Source organism: Diabrotica virgifera, chromosome 3 (assembly GCF_917563875.1).
Source record: "Diabrotica virgifera virgifera chromosome 3, PGI_DIABVI_V3a".
Taxonomy (NCBI): Eukaryota; Metazoa; Arthropoda; class Insecta; order Coleoptera; family Chrysomelidae; genus Diabrotica; species Diabrotica virgifera.
The window spans coordinates 73,892,374-73,904,627 of NC_065445.1; the positions used below are offsets into that span (position 1 = coordinate 73,892,374).

The window sequence follows — 12,254 nt, forward strand, 5'->3', positions numbered from 1 at the left end:
CTACGGCAAAAATTGAGTGAATCGTAATAATGAGTATATCGAAAAACATTGATTTTTTCGATATAAAACTAACACTTTCGATAGCGAATAAATCTAAAACTATTAATTTTATCAAAAAAATGTATAGAACATTTTTTGCTTAGAAAGAATGTTTTTATCAACTTTTGTGGTCAAAATATAATAAAATATTTTCACCCCCCGATATGGGGTGGCAACCACCCCCTGGTAACAGCGCCTTTCGGCCTCATATAGATTTTGATCCCTGGACTATCCACTACTTATTCTCAAATTTTCAAGCAAATCGATCCATTCTGTAAAAATTGCGAGGTGAAAAGCTTCAGATCCTGGACTATTGTTCTTGTATTCTCAATTTAAAAAGGTTAGCAACTTTTACAAAACATTTATGGTTCATTTTTATTTTAAGAACTTAAAATTAAAAGTTTACAGAAAATAAAAAATACATTACTTATTTTATAAGTCAGTTTTTTGCAAACGTAATGCAACTGCCGCTTGTTCAGAATAACTTTGTGACAACATTGTTTGATTTTTACTGCAGGAAGATCCAGTAGCTAAAATAAAATAATAGATCACATTAAAAACATCGTGCAAGCACCCTGACAACCCATACAAAAATAAAAGTCTTCAAATCAATGGTCAAACCAGTCTTACTCTATAGCGCAGAATCGTGGACAATTACTAAAACAATAGAAAATAAACTCTAGGTTTTCATAAATAGATGTCAAAGAAGAATATTCAAGATATGATGGCCCGAAGTTATAAGCAACCGAGAGCTATGGGCCCGAGTAGAAGAAGAGGAAATTGGAAAGCAAATACGCAAACGGAAGTTTGTATGGCTGGGACATACTTTACGAAAAAGTGAAAACGAAATTCCAAAGGTCTTACATTGGAACCCACAAGGAGGAAGAAAACAAGGACTGTCAAAGGAAACTTGGATTAGAAGTACCCAAGCAAAAGCCAATATGACCTTTAGACAGATGAGTTACATCGTGAAAAACAGACAGGAATGGAAAAACTTTTCTACTACCCTATGCCGACAGGAGGGATAATGGGTTATTTACATACATGCATACATTAAAAACATGAAAAAATCTATTAGTATACGTATATCCATTTTTCCAAAAAAGATTATGGTAGCCCAAGCGGGAATTTTTGCAGTTACTCGAGCGCGTCAGATTATCACATGGGGAGAAACCTTGTACCCTGTAAATGTACCTCTACCATATATTAGCTCTTAGTACAAAGGAGTTCGTTAAAGGGGGTCCGAAAAAAAAATGTATCCTTAGAAAAACTCGAAATCATCAGAATAAGATAAGTTAAGTACATGTGTTATAGTCAAAGCCCGAATTTCAGGCACTTCTAGGTTTGACTAGGCAATCCTCAGGTCTGACTGACGCTCTTAGTCAAAGCCCGAAATAAATTACAGTTTCGGCCTTTGACAAGTTAAACCTAGGAAAGACTAAGTTGGTCAGGCCAAGGTCGACATTTAGTTTTATGAAATCGGGGTTTGAGCAGTCAAACCCCGATCAGCTATCAAAATATCGTAATTTGTTAGATTAGGTTTAATAAAACGTAATTTTTTAATTTTAATGTTTATTATTTTTATATTGTCGTAATAAGATAAAAATATTAGTGTTTTTTCTCATATATGAGGCATTATGGCATTTATGCCTGGTTGCACCAACAAATCTTAAGCTCCAGCTCAGTCCAACTCAGCTTATAGATCCATGATTTTTGATTTTTATCTAAGCACGTCTTGACAGACACAAAGTTTAAGATGCAATTCGCGTATCAATCAATTGTGCCAAACTGAAAATTGATCTAAGACTCAATGGTGCAACGTGTATGTTTAGTAAGCTCAGCTTAAGGCACGTCTCCCAGACAGCACACAAGATCGTAAAGACGTCTTTTTTATGTCTGTTAAATGTCTGGACGCCTAAAGACCTAAAGCAGACATCTTCTAGATGTCTTCTTTTAAACATCGTAAAGATATCTAATGTCGACATCGTTAAGACGTCTTATGAAAGTCTATATAAGATCAAATTTTTTAAGAAAAGGTATTTTATTAAAGGTTGTGAAGATTACTTAGGGTAATGATCTCAGGTTGTAGGGTTGATTATAAGAAAATCACGATAATCGAACAAAAGGTGTATTTTCGTCTATACGTTACAAGATCTCAATGCTAACTAACTAAAATAAAAACAGCAAACTGAGAAAGGTCTTTTGTATCTTTCTCAGGTAAATACATCCGTTTCCATCGATGCATTGTGCTACCTAAAAACCGTTGGTTCCCGGAAAGTCTTATCCTATGGTACGCGTCTTACCGACGCGTTCCCTACATAGACGGCGTAGAAGGGATCGTTTTGTTACAGTCTCCCCCCCTGGCATCGATATCGTTAGAGGAGAGGCCAGCAGAAGATGTAGTTTTCTTCCTGGGACGTCCTCGTCTTCGTTTTGGCACTACAGGGGTTGGAACTTCAGAGTCATTGAGCTTCGCAGGTGTAAGCGCCGATACGTGGAACACACCGAGGGCAGTAGGGGTGTCCACTCCACAAAGCTCATAACTTACAGGCGATACCACTCGCTTGATCCTATAGGGTCCATCTCTCTTCGGGTAGAATTTAGCCGTCTGTCCTTTCGACCTATTACTAGGAGCAGTTGTATTGGCCCACACTAAATCTCCCTCTTTGAATGGACTGGGTTCCTTCAGGCGTCGATCAGCATATTTCTTTTGCCTATCTTGGGCGTTGTCATGCTTAATCTTCGATTCATGCCATGTTTCAGTCATGCGTTTTAAGTATGGAGATATTTGAGGTATAAAATTCTCAGTTTCTACAACTTGGCGAATATCTCGATTAACTTGGTCTAGAGTTCGCAGCTCACGTCCAAAAGTTAAGTAAGCAGCGGTTTGTCCTGTAGACTCGCTCCATACTGAGTTCATGGCAAATCTAACCATTGGCAACTTCTCAGGCCAAATGTTATGCTCCGTTCCTACAAGCATAGCAAGTCTCGGCTTCAAATCTCTATTCTTGCGCTCTACCATATTAGCAGAAGGGTGATAGAGTGGAGTAAAGGTCTCTTTGATTTGCAACACATAGCAAACTTGTTGCATCACGTCAGACACGAATTGCACACCATTATCACTGATAATCCTTCTCGGTAGGCCAAATCGTAAGAATACCTCGTCAATAAGCTTCATAGCGCATTCTTGTGCAGTTGCTTGAGTTAAGGCAAATAACTCCACCCACTTAGTACAGGAGTCTTCAACTATGAGAATCCAACGTTCACCTTTCGATCCTTCAGGTAACGGTCCAAATAAGTCGATGGCAAGTGTCTCGAAGCGTTGCGCATACACAGGGGTTTGTAATAGTCCACCTGGTTTCTGATTAGAGGCCTTATATCTTTGACAATCTTGGCATTTATCAATGTATTCAGCAATAAAACGACGCATGCCTGGAAAAAAGAATTTTTGAGCAATTCTTCTCAACGTACGTTCGATACCATAATGACCAGCCGTCGGTGCATCATGATATTCTCTCATAATGGCTTCACGCTCGTGTGTGGGTACTACTAACTGAGCCTCTTCTTCGTCTTCTTCCGATGAATAACGGTAGAGTACTCCTTGTGTAAGCAAGTATCCACGATCTGTCCATTTTACATATTCATTCGAATTTGGGTCTTCGAATGATTGAATTATTTTGGCGACATCTGGGTCTTTCAATTGTTCCACCCTGGTCTCATATGCCGATCGATGAGGCAAGTCAATTTGCACTTCACATATCTCGCAAGACAGTACATCATTGTGTTCACATGGCGGTCTGGAAAGTGTATCGGCTACCATGTTACGTTTACCTGGCAGATAATCGATGGTTAAGTTATAACCTTGGACCAATAGTGACCATCTTGCCAATCTTCCTGTGGGAGCTTTCAGGCTTAGCAGCCACCTTAAGGGTTGGTGATCAGTCTGCAGCGTTATCTTCGTACCTTCAATATAACCTCTGAACTTTTCTAAGGCCCATACAACAGCTAAAGCTTCTCTTTCCGAAGTAGAATAGTTGCGCTCGGCAGCGGTAAGAAGTCTGCTAGCGTATTCCACGGGATGCTCGTCATCGATATCTCCTTGTAGCAACACTGCTCCTAACGCGTAACCACTGGCATCAGTACGAATGATATACGGTTGGTTTTCATCTGCTTGCCGTAAAATTGGAGCGGTAATCAGTAACTTCTTAAGTGTTTCGAATGAGTTCTGTTCCAGTTCCGTCCACTTCCATGGCTTATTTTTCCTGGTTAAGTCACTCAAGGGTCTGGATATGTCCGCAAAATTATTTATAAACCGGCGGAACCAACTAGCCGTCTGAAGGAAAGATTGCACTTCCTTAACGTTTCTCGGCGGTAACCGTTCCGATATAGCAGCGGTTTTATCCGGATCGACCGAAATTCCTTGCTGAGTGATCAAATGTCCCAAGTATTTTACTTTTTCGCGAGCAAACACGCACTTTTTCCGATTTGCCCGAAGGTTAAATTGGTCTAGTCTATCGAACACTAACTTTAGATCGTTTAAATGTTCATCAAAAGAGCTGGATAGTACGATGATATCGTCTAAATAACCTAAAACCACTACGTTACTAAGACCACGACGAAAACGGTCCATGAGTCTTTGAAAAGTCATTGGGGCTCCCTTGAGACCAAAAGGCATCCGTAAGTATCGGAAAGTCCCGAACGGTGACACAAACGCAGTCTTATCACGGTCCGCTTCCGCGACGTTGACTTGATGATACCCCGATCGTAAGTCTATCGTAGACATGTAAAATGTTCGTTTCGCGGCGTGTAGTAAATCGTCCATACGCGGTAACGGATACGAGTCACTAGTAGTTACGGCGTTTAAACGTTGATAGTCAACGCAAAGTCTCGTACCGCCATCCTTTTTCGGTACTAATACTACCGGCGCGGCCCACGCACTTTCGCATTCTTCGATGATGCCCTCCTCCAGGAGTTTATCTAGCTCGGTTTTCAATACCTCTCTCTTTGCAGGTGACATCCGATATGGTGGCAGTGCGATGGGTGCATTATTTCCTGTGTTAATGCGATGCTCAGCGTAGGCTGTAGGCTCTCCCCCCATTCTGAAAGTATCCTTCCTACCTTCTAAAAATTCATCCAGTCGATTGCGTTCATAATCCGCTAGCATCGTTCCTTCATCTGGTCTCAAGTTTTCACAAAAATGAATTTCAATACATTCTGTACCTGTATCTTCAAAAAGCAACTGCTGTCGTGTGCTGTCATTTGCAAAATACCATTCTTTATTGTGAAAATCTAGAGCGATTTGTGCATTTATCAAAAAATCGATACCTAGCAGAGTTTTATTAGGTGCATCAGGAAAAATTATAAACTTTGTAGGCACCGTTTTACCTCTTATGTGTACATCGACTAAAGTTGTCAACACTAGTTCTGTTCTCCCAACACCATCAGCGAATTTTACAGAAATTTGCTCGGGCTTAAAACTTTGTCCTTTGTTTTCTAAAAGGTTGTACAACGTTGTACCAGCTATACTTTGTTTAGCACCTGTATCTATTAACCCTTGGCCCTCATGACCTAATATATTAATACGTAGAACAGGTCTGGGTTGAGGTGAAATAAACGTGTCTAAGGAAGAGAAATCTAGCGAAGATGTTACTGTATGACTACAAACTGGGCAGTTGGCTCTGATAAAACCCGGTTTCCCGCATCCGTAACATGATAACGGGTTGTTTACACTATTTCGCGACGAGTTCGAAGTGGATGCTCCGACGGTAGCACTAATCGTACGCGAAGAACTCGCGGTTTCTTTCGGAATTGTCGGTGTGTCTTTAGATTGTTTATCACGTAACTTTCGACACTCGTCCTTAGAATGACCCGGAACGCGACAAAATCCACATCGCGGACGTCTTTCGTAAGTTTGTCGATTGTTTGGAGTTTTGTTATCGTCAGAACAAGGTTTCTCAAACACATCTTCGACCTTTCGTGCCGCCGTAAGCAGCGCGGTAAAAGTGGAAACGGAATCCCTCGAAATCTTCTCTCGAATCCCCTTGTTTAATAGTCCGTACACCATATCCAACTGGATCTCTTCTGTAAGGCTGCCTGGGTCTAGTTGTGCCAGAACCGCCCTACAACGACAAACAAAGACATCTACTGTTGTTTTTTCGTTTTGCTCCTCGGCAAATAACTCGCGGTACACGCGATAAGCAGGTTTTTTAGGACCGAACGTAACTCTAAGCAGACTAAGAAGTTCCTCCCATGTCTTAATAGTGTCTTTGACGCCTTGATACCATTTTGCCGCGAAATTATCGAAAAGCATACCGATTCCCCGAAAAGCATTCTCGTCCGACACTAATGCGCAATCTTTATAAATTTCGACAGCGCTGATGAAAGCATTAACGTCGGTGTCTTTGTGTCCATCAAAACGCGAATGGCATTTCGATAGGTTGCCACTTTGAACCGACGCCGGCGAAACGGGAGCACTCTGTACCGCTAATTTCGATAACAGCTCTTTAAATTGTTCGTTTGTCAATACTACGTTTTGAGCCATGTCGTTAATGTTTGTTGCCACCGATCTATTTGAAATAGAGTCCGACTTAGAAATAATTTTTATGGTACTCGAATGTTCAATGTTTTGCGTGGAACGCAAATTGTAAAAATGATTGGTCATGCAAAATTGGAATGTACTTGCCAGTAAATAGCTCTCCTGTGTCCACGCTTGGATAAGGGATACCTCCAACAGCTTTCTGCATACCACCTGTACAATTCTTGGAACAGCTCTAGCACTAATTCACTTCCGAGTTTCACAAAACACAAGGTTTTTACACGTAGCCGAAAGCAATCAATCGTTTAATACATAATAAAAATACACAGAAGTGTCTGAATAACTAAAACGAATCACTTTGTTATTTATTAACAAACAAAAGTCCACTTGATTATTTATTTAACCAGCGAAGCACTTAATATTATTTTAACTGGAGTTAGCGAGGTTATAACAGTGAAAATAGTCCGATTAAGTTATCGAAACTCACTTTTCACGCGAAAGAGTGTCCAAATATGCTGAAGCACGCTTTTTCATTCAAACTACCGAAATATACGATTTATCGCGAAATCCCCAAGCCACGAGTTGGGCGACAATGTGAAGATTACTTAGGGTAATGATCTCAGGTTGTAGGGTTGATTATAAGAAAATCACGATAATCGAACAAAAGGTGTATTTTCGTCTATACGTTACAAGATCTCAATGCTAACTAACTAAAATAAAAAACAGCAAACTGAGAAAGGTCTTTTGTATCTTTCTCAGGTAAATACATCCGTTTCCATCGATGCATTGTGCTACCTAAAAAACCGTTGGTTCCCGGAAAGTCTTATCCTATGGTACGCGTCTTACCGACGCGTTCCCTACATAGACGGCGTAGAAGGGATCGTTTTGTTACAAGGTGTAATATTTTTTTAATCCGATTTAAGAAAAACATAAAAACTAACATAGAATCTAAATAAAAACTCCACTTTTTTTCGATTCGAAAACTGGAATGGTCGCGCAGCAGGCATTTGGTTGGCCCTCCAGAACAAAAGCGAAAGCATTGAAGGTCACGCGTCTACCGATACCTATATAAATACCTATGTAGAAATCATTGAGTTAGTATATAAGTATATACCATTATATACTGAAAAGTATATAAAGTTTTTCAGTAGGTACTATAAACCATCGAGATAGGAGTGGAGTGGAGTGGAGGAGATGTCACGTGACCAAAAGTGTGATCACTCATCACTCCGCCATTTTGCTACTACATTTTAGTCATAAAGTCATACCACCATAGAAGAGTGGGTGAGGCATACCACGTCAAATACTTGTTGTTTGTGCTTGGGTTACTGAATTCGTTTATTTCGCAGTGTTATTTAAGTTTTATTGTTTTTTGTGTGTTACAAACTAAAAAAGACAATGGTATCGTGCGCTAAGAGAAGTTGTAATCATAGAGCTGGTGTGGATAAAAAGAAAACGTCTGGAATAACATTTCATAGGTTAGTATAAACAACTAACAGAGCTGTACTAAATTTTTTTCTCTTAAAATAACATTGTATATTATAAAAACTTTTTAAGTATTTATAGTTCTTCCTTTATTTAGGTATAACATTTGGTTTTGTATGGTTCTTTAGAATAATGGGTTGATGTTGTGGATGCCTAGAAACCAATTGTTAGTCACTCAAATTTTTATAGATAAAAATCAGCTTATAAAAGCTGGGGTCAAATTGTTTAAAGTACAGAACTACCTGGAAAGTTTTATAATTAAAGATTAAAACAATTGCTTTATTAATAGTTTTGGCTTTGTCTTAACCCTTAAATGCCCAATGTAGGTTCCATGTATGCTCAAAGGTGGGTAAACAATGTTCACCTCGAAAATAGCTAATATATTTTATTAAGAGTTGTTACAAATGTTAGAAATAGATTAAACTTAAGGATCTTATGCTTAGTAAACACATTTTCTAAACTAATAATATAAAGGATGTACAAGTCTTCAAAAAAATTACCGTGTACAGCTGGTTCCTAAAAAACATAATGTGGATTATGTAACGATAAATTATATAAAAACCTTTAGTTATAGAGTTATAAAGTTTTACCAAGGCTGGACATTTTGTGCAAACTCATCTTTAAGATAACCCAACTTACGAGATCACTTTTATTTTCAAAAATATCCGTAGAATCAAATTAACATTTGATAAAGTGCCATCTTTATAAAATAAATAATTTTTGAAAAATTTTGGAACACATAATAAATATGTTACTAGGGAATATGCATAGGTGCATATTTTTTACCTTGGGCGTTTAAAGATTAAGTTAAATAATCTAAAACTTAAATAATAACTAGATAAAATTTTGTTTTAGGTTTGCTTTGTACCTAGTAGGTAAATAATTAGTCCCATATTTTAATTTTAGATTTCCAAAGGATCCAGAACATAGAAAAAAATGGATTACTTTTGTAAATAGAGGAGCTTGGGTACCTACAACATATAGTGTGTTATGCTCTAAGCATTTCTCCGAAAAATACATTGACCGAACCTCCAGATCTCTTGTTAGATTAAGAGATAATGCTGTGCCCACTATTGATCTTATGCAGGTAATTAATAATGTAATTTATAATAGAAAATTGCAACTGTTTTTTCTACCTGTCTTTGTGTTTTCTACCAATTGTAATACTTTTTTGCTTATCTATTGTTCTTTAGAAATTATTAGTATGAATAGAAATAGTACACCTATCAATTACCTTCATTAAATAAATATCAATTACTTACCTACAATAAAAGGTTCAAAAAATAGTTATTTATGTACTAAGTCAGTAAAGTGACTCATTATCGAATATAAATAACATAAATAACAATAATGAATGACCGTAGTAGCAGTTAGGGGTAATTTTTTTTTCATTATGTTACAAAATATTGCCTAATATATGAAAAGTCAACAGTTTTGCAAAACGGGGGTATTTCAGAACTGTAAACTTGTTTTTTTTAATTTATAGTTAATTTATATATTTTAATTTATTTATTTATATTTAATTTTAGCTCCAAGAGATATCTAAGCTGGGTGGACGCAATGCATATGATTTTATTAAAAGGGCTTTTCAACTTATCCTATCAAATGACCAAGCTCTAAAATATAGTTGGAAGGGCATGAAAGGAAACAGAAAATTTAATGATACCCGTTTAGCAACGCTGTTGTTAAGTGAGTCACTTAAATGTATTTGTTTTATTTCGAGTTTCTTATTTATATATTTATATTTGTATAAATATTTTTACATTTTAGGAGCCGCAGATGTTACAGGACTAGCAGATTCTCAAAAAACAAGTGAATGTGCAATTCAAACTTTGTTGAGAAGGGCAAGTGACAGGAAGGCAACAGTGTTAAATAAAACTTTTTAAAAAATAGGAAAAAAGTTAAAGTTTTCCCTTGGGTTTTCTGGGTATTATAACAAAATTTTTAATTTATAACATTTTATAAGACTTAATTGATTTTGGTTTAAAGTTATAAAATAATATATTTTTTTTAATGTTACCCGTCACTTATAAACTCTATGATTGAGAATACAGTTCAACGTTTGTGAAATATACAACAAATTTTTATTTTATATTTTACTTATATTTTTTTATTTATATTTGTAGTAGATTAAGCAGGTACACATTGGTTTGTAGTTAAAATATACATAAAAATATAAGAAATTTTTGTATTATTTTTACTTTTGTATCAAAGGGAATGAATAAGTATGGCTTAAAATGGCCTAAGCAAGATATATGTAAGACGTCCTTTGATAGATATCTTTAAGACGTTCTAAAATCTACATCTTTACGACATCTTAAAGATGATGTCTTTAAGACATCTTAAAGATGATGTCTTTAAGACATCTTACTTTGTAACATTCGATGTCTTTAAGACGTCTTAAAGACGCCATTCAGGAGACAACAGACATCTTTAAGACGTCTAGTTTGCCGGATTGCGACATCTTATAGACGACTTAAAGACGCCAGTGCGCTGTTTGGGCTTAAGCTTAAGATCTGTTGGTGTAACCAGGCATTAGAGTTGCACAATACGTTAGACCTTTTACACCTACATAATTTTGAAGAGCATTTCTTATGGCAGTAGCATTTTATAAAGCCTTGTCCTCCAAATTTAGAATCTTTTGTACTAATTTCTCTTAAAGACAGCTTAACGTCTGGAACATCTTCGAAATTAAGAAAATCATCTTTGCATTCTCTTATTTTATTTCCTGAAAGAAGTGTGTTTATTGTTCCGTATTTCGTACCAACTCTATATAAACCGTCAATTCGTTTATCTAGTATAGTATGATACCCAAAATATTTCGAACATCTCCTTTAGCTCTATCAAAGCTGGGGATAGGTATTGTTACAGTTTTTCCGATTGAAATTGGAGGAATTTTTTTCCACTTAGTTTATTTATTTTAATCCTTTCTGTCGGTGCACAACGCATGCATATAACTTTTCTTTCAAAACCTTAAGAGTATGCACCAAGTGTGCTGTCAGCTCACACAACATGTAGACGATTGCGCACAAGGAAAGGCGATTGAAGGTCTTCATGCCCAGGCTAATGCTATGAAACAATAATAGGGTACTTGCACATTTTTTTATTACATAATAATGTTCAGTTTTGTTTTAAAATGAGATTTCCAAAATTTCACGCTTCAAAAACTAGTAATAACTTAGAAATACAAATTTAAAGTCTTCTGCGGTATAAAATAGTTCAAACGACTCGTGACGTCACATAGTTTTATTAATATAGTTATGATTATGGTTATCTTTAGGTATATTCTTCTTCTCCTTCTTTAGTTTATTGGCCTTCACCTACTTGGGTATTTGGCCAGCTCATCGTCGCGGTATATGGGAAAAATATTTATATTCTAATGACATTTATCGTATGTCATTTTAATAATATATACCAGTTTGTTGAGATTGGAGTTTGATAAAGTTTTTCAATGAAAGCAAAAAAGGTTTACTATGGAAAATAAAACCATTTTGTAAAAGTACAAGTTTTCTATGAATAGTTCAAACGATCAAAAACACTTGTGACGTCACATAACTGTATTTTCTACTGACGTTTATAATGTCTAATTTAAAATTATATACAATTTTGTTTACTTTGTTGGTGCAAAATGTAAACATATAACTGGATGACGTCACGACGCGTTTTGGGCTGGCTGGTATAATTTGAATTTTTAATCGTCTTTAAGGGCCAAACGAAAGACAAAAAAAAACTTGTTTATCATTGATGCATGTTTTAAATTATGTTCTGTTGTGATTTATAACATTTTTTTAGGAATTTAAAATTTTATGTAAGTTCCCCATTAAGTAAAACAAAATTTCCACCAATTTCAATCGGAAAACTGTAACAATAACTATCCCCAGCTTTGATAGAGCCAACGAAGATGCTCGAAATATTTTGGGTATTATACAAGATAAAACAATATTGACGGTTTATATAGAGTTGGTACGATATACGGAATAATAAAAACACTTTTTTCAAGAGATTCTAAATTGGAGGACAATGCTATAAAATGCTACTGCAATAAAAAATGCTCTTCAAAATTTTGTAACTGTAAAAGGTCTAACGTATTCTGTAACTATAATGCCATAATGCCGCAACATGTGAGAATAAACACTAATTTTTTATCTTAATGATGACGATACAAAAATAATACACATTAAAATTAAAAAATGAC

At 36.2% G+C, this 12,254-nt stretch overlaps 2 protein-coding genes across 3 annotated transcripts in view; one reads left to right on the plus strand and one right to left on the minus strand.

Moving 5' to 3' along the window:
* Positions 1-400: 400 nt before the first annotated feature.
* Positions 401-12,254, minus strand: part of LOC126881136 (uncharacterized) — a 94,624-nt gene continuing 82,770 nt past the window's right edge. For both annotated transcript variants that reach the window (XM_050645201.1, XM_050645200.1), the window contains one exon: positions 401-569. In XM_050645201.1, coding sequence (XP_050501158.1) covers positions 472-569 — 98 coding nt within the window. In that variant the 3' untranslated portion in view covers positions 401-471. The remainder of the gene's footprint in view (positions 570-12,254) is intronic.
* Positions 7,876-9,987, plus strand: LOC126881137 (THAP domain-containing protein 2-like). Its single transcript, XM_050645202.1, has 4 exons — positions 7,876-8,052; positions 8,966-9,146; positions 9,589-9,748; positions 9,830-9,987. Exons 1-4 carry the CDS (start codon positions 7,973-7,975, stop codon positions 9,943-9,945), a joined length of 537 nt encoding a protein of 178 aa, XP_050501159.1. The 5' UTR covers positions 7,876-7,972; the 3' UTR covers positions 9,946-9,987.

Coding starts and splice junctions, on each gene's coding strand:
- LOC126881137 (XM_050645202.1), top strand. CDS start 7,973: ATGGTATCGTGCGCTAAGAGAAGTTGTAATCATAGAGCTGGTGTGGAT. Junction 8,053..8,965: donor TCTGGAATAACATTTCATAG/GTTAGTATAAAC, acceptor TTTTAATTTTAG/ATTTCCAAAGGATCCAGAAC. Junction 9,147..9,588: donor CCACTATTGATCTTATGCAG/GTAATTAATAAT, acceptor ATTTAATTTTAG/CTCCAAGAGATATCTAAGCT.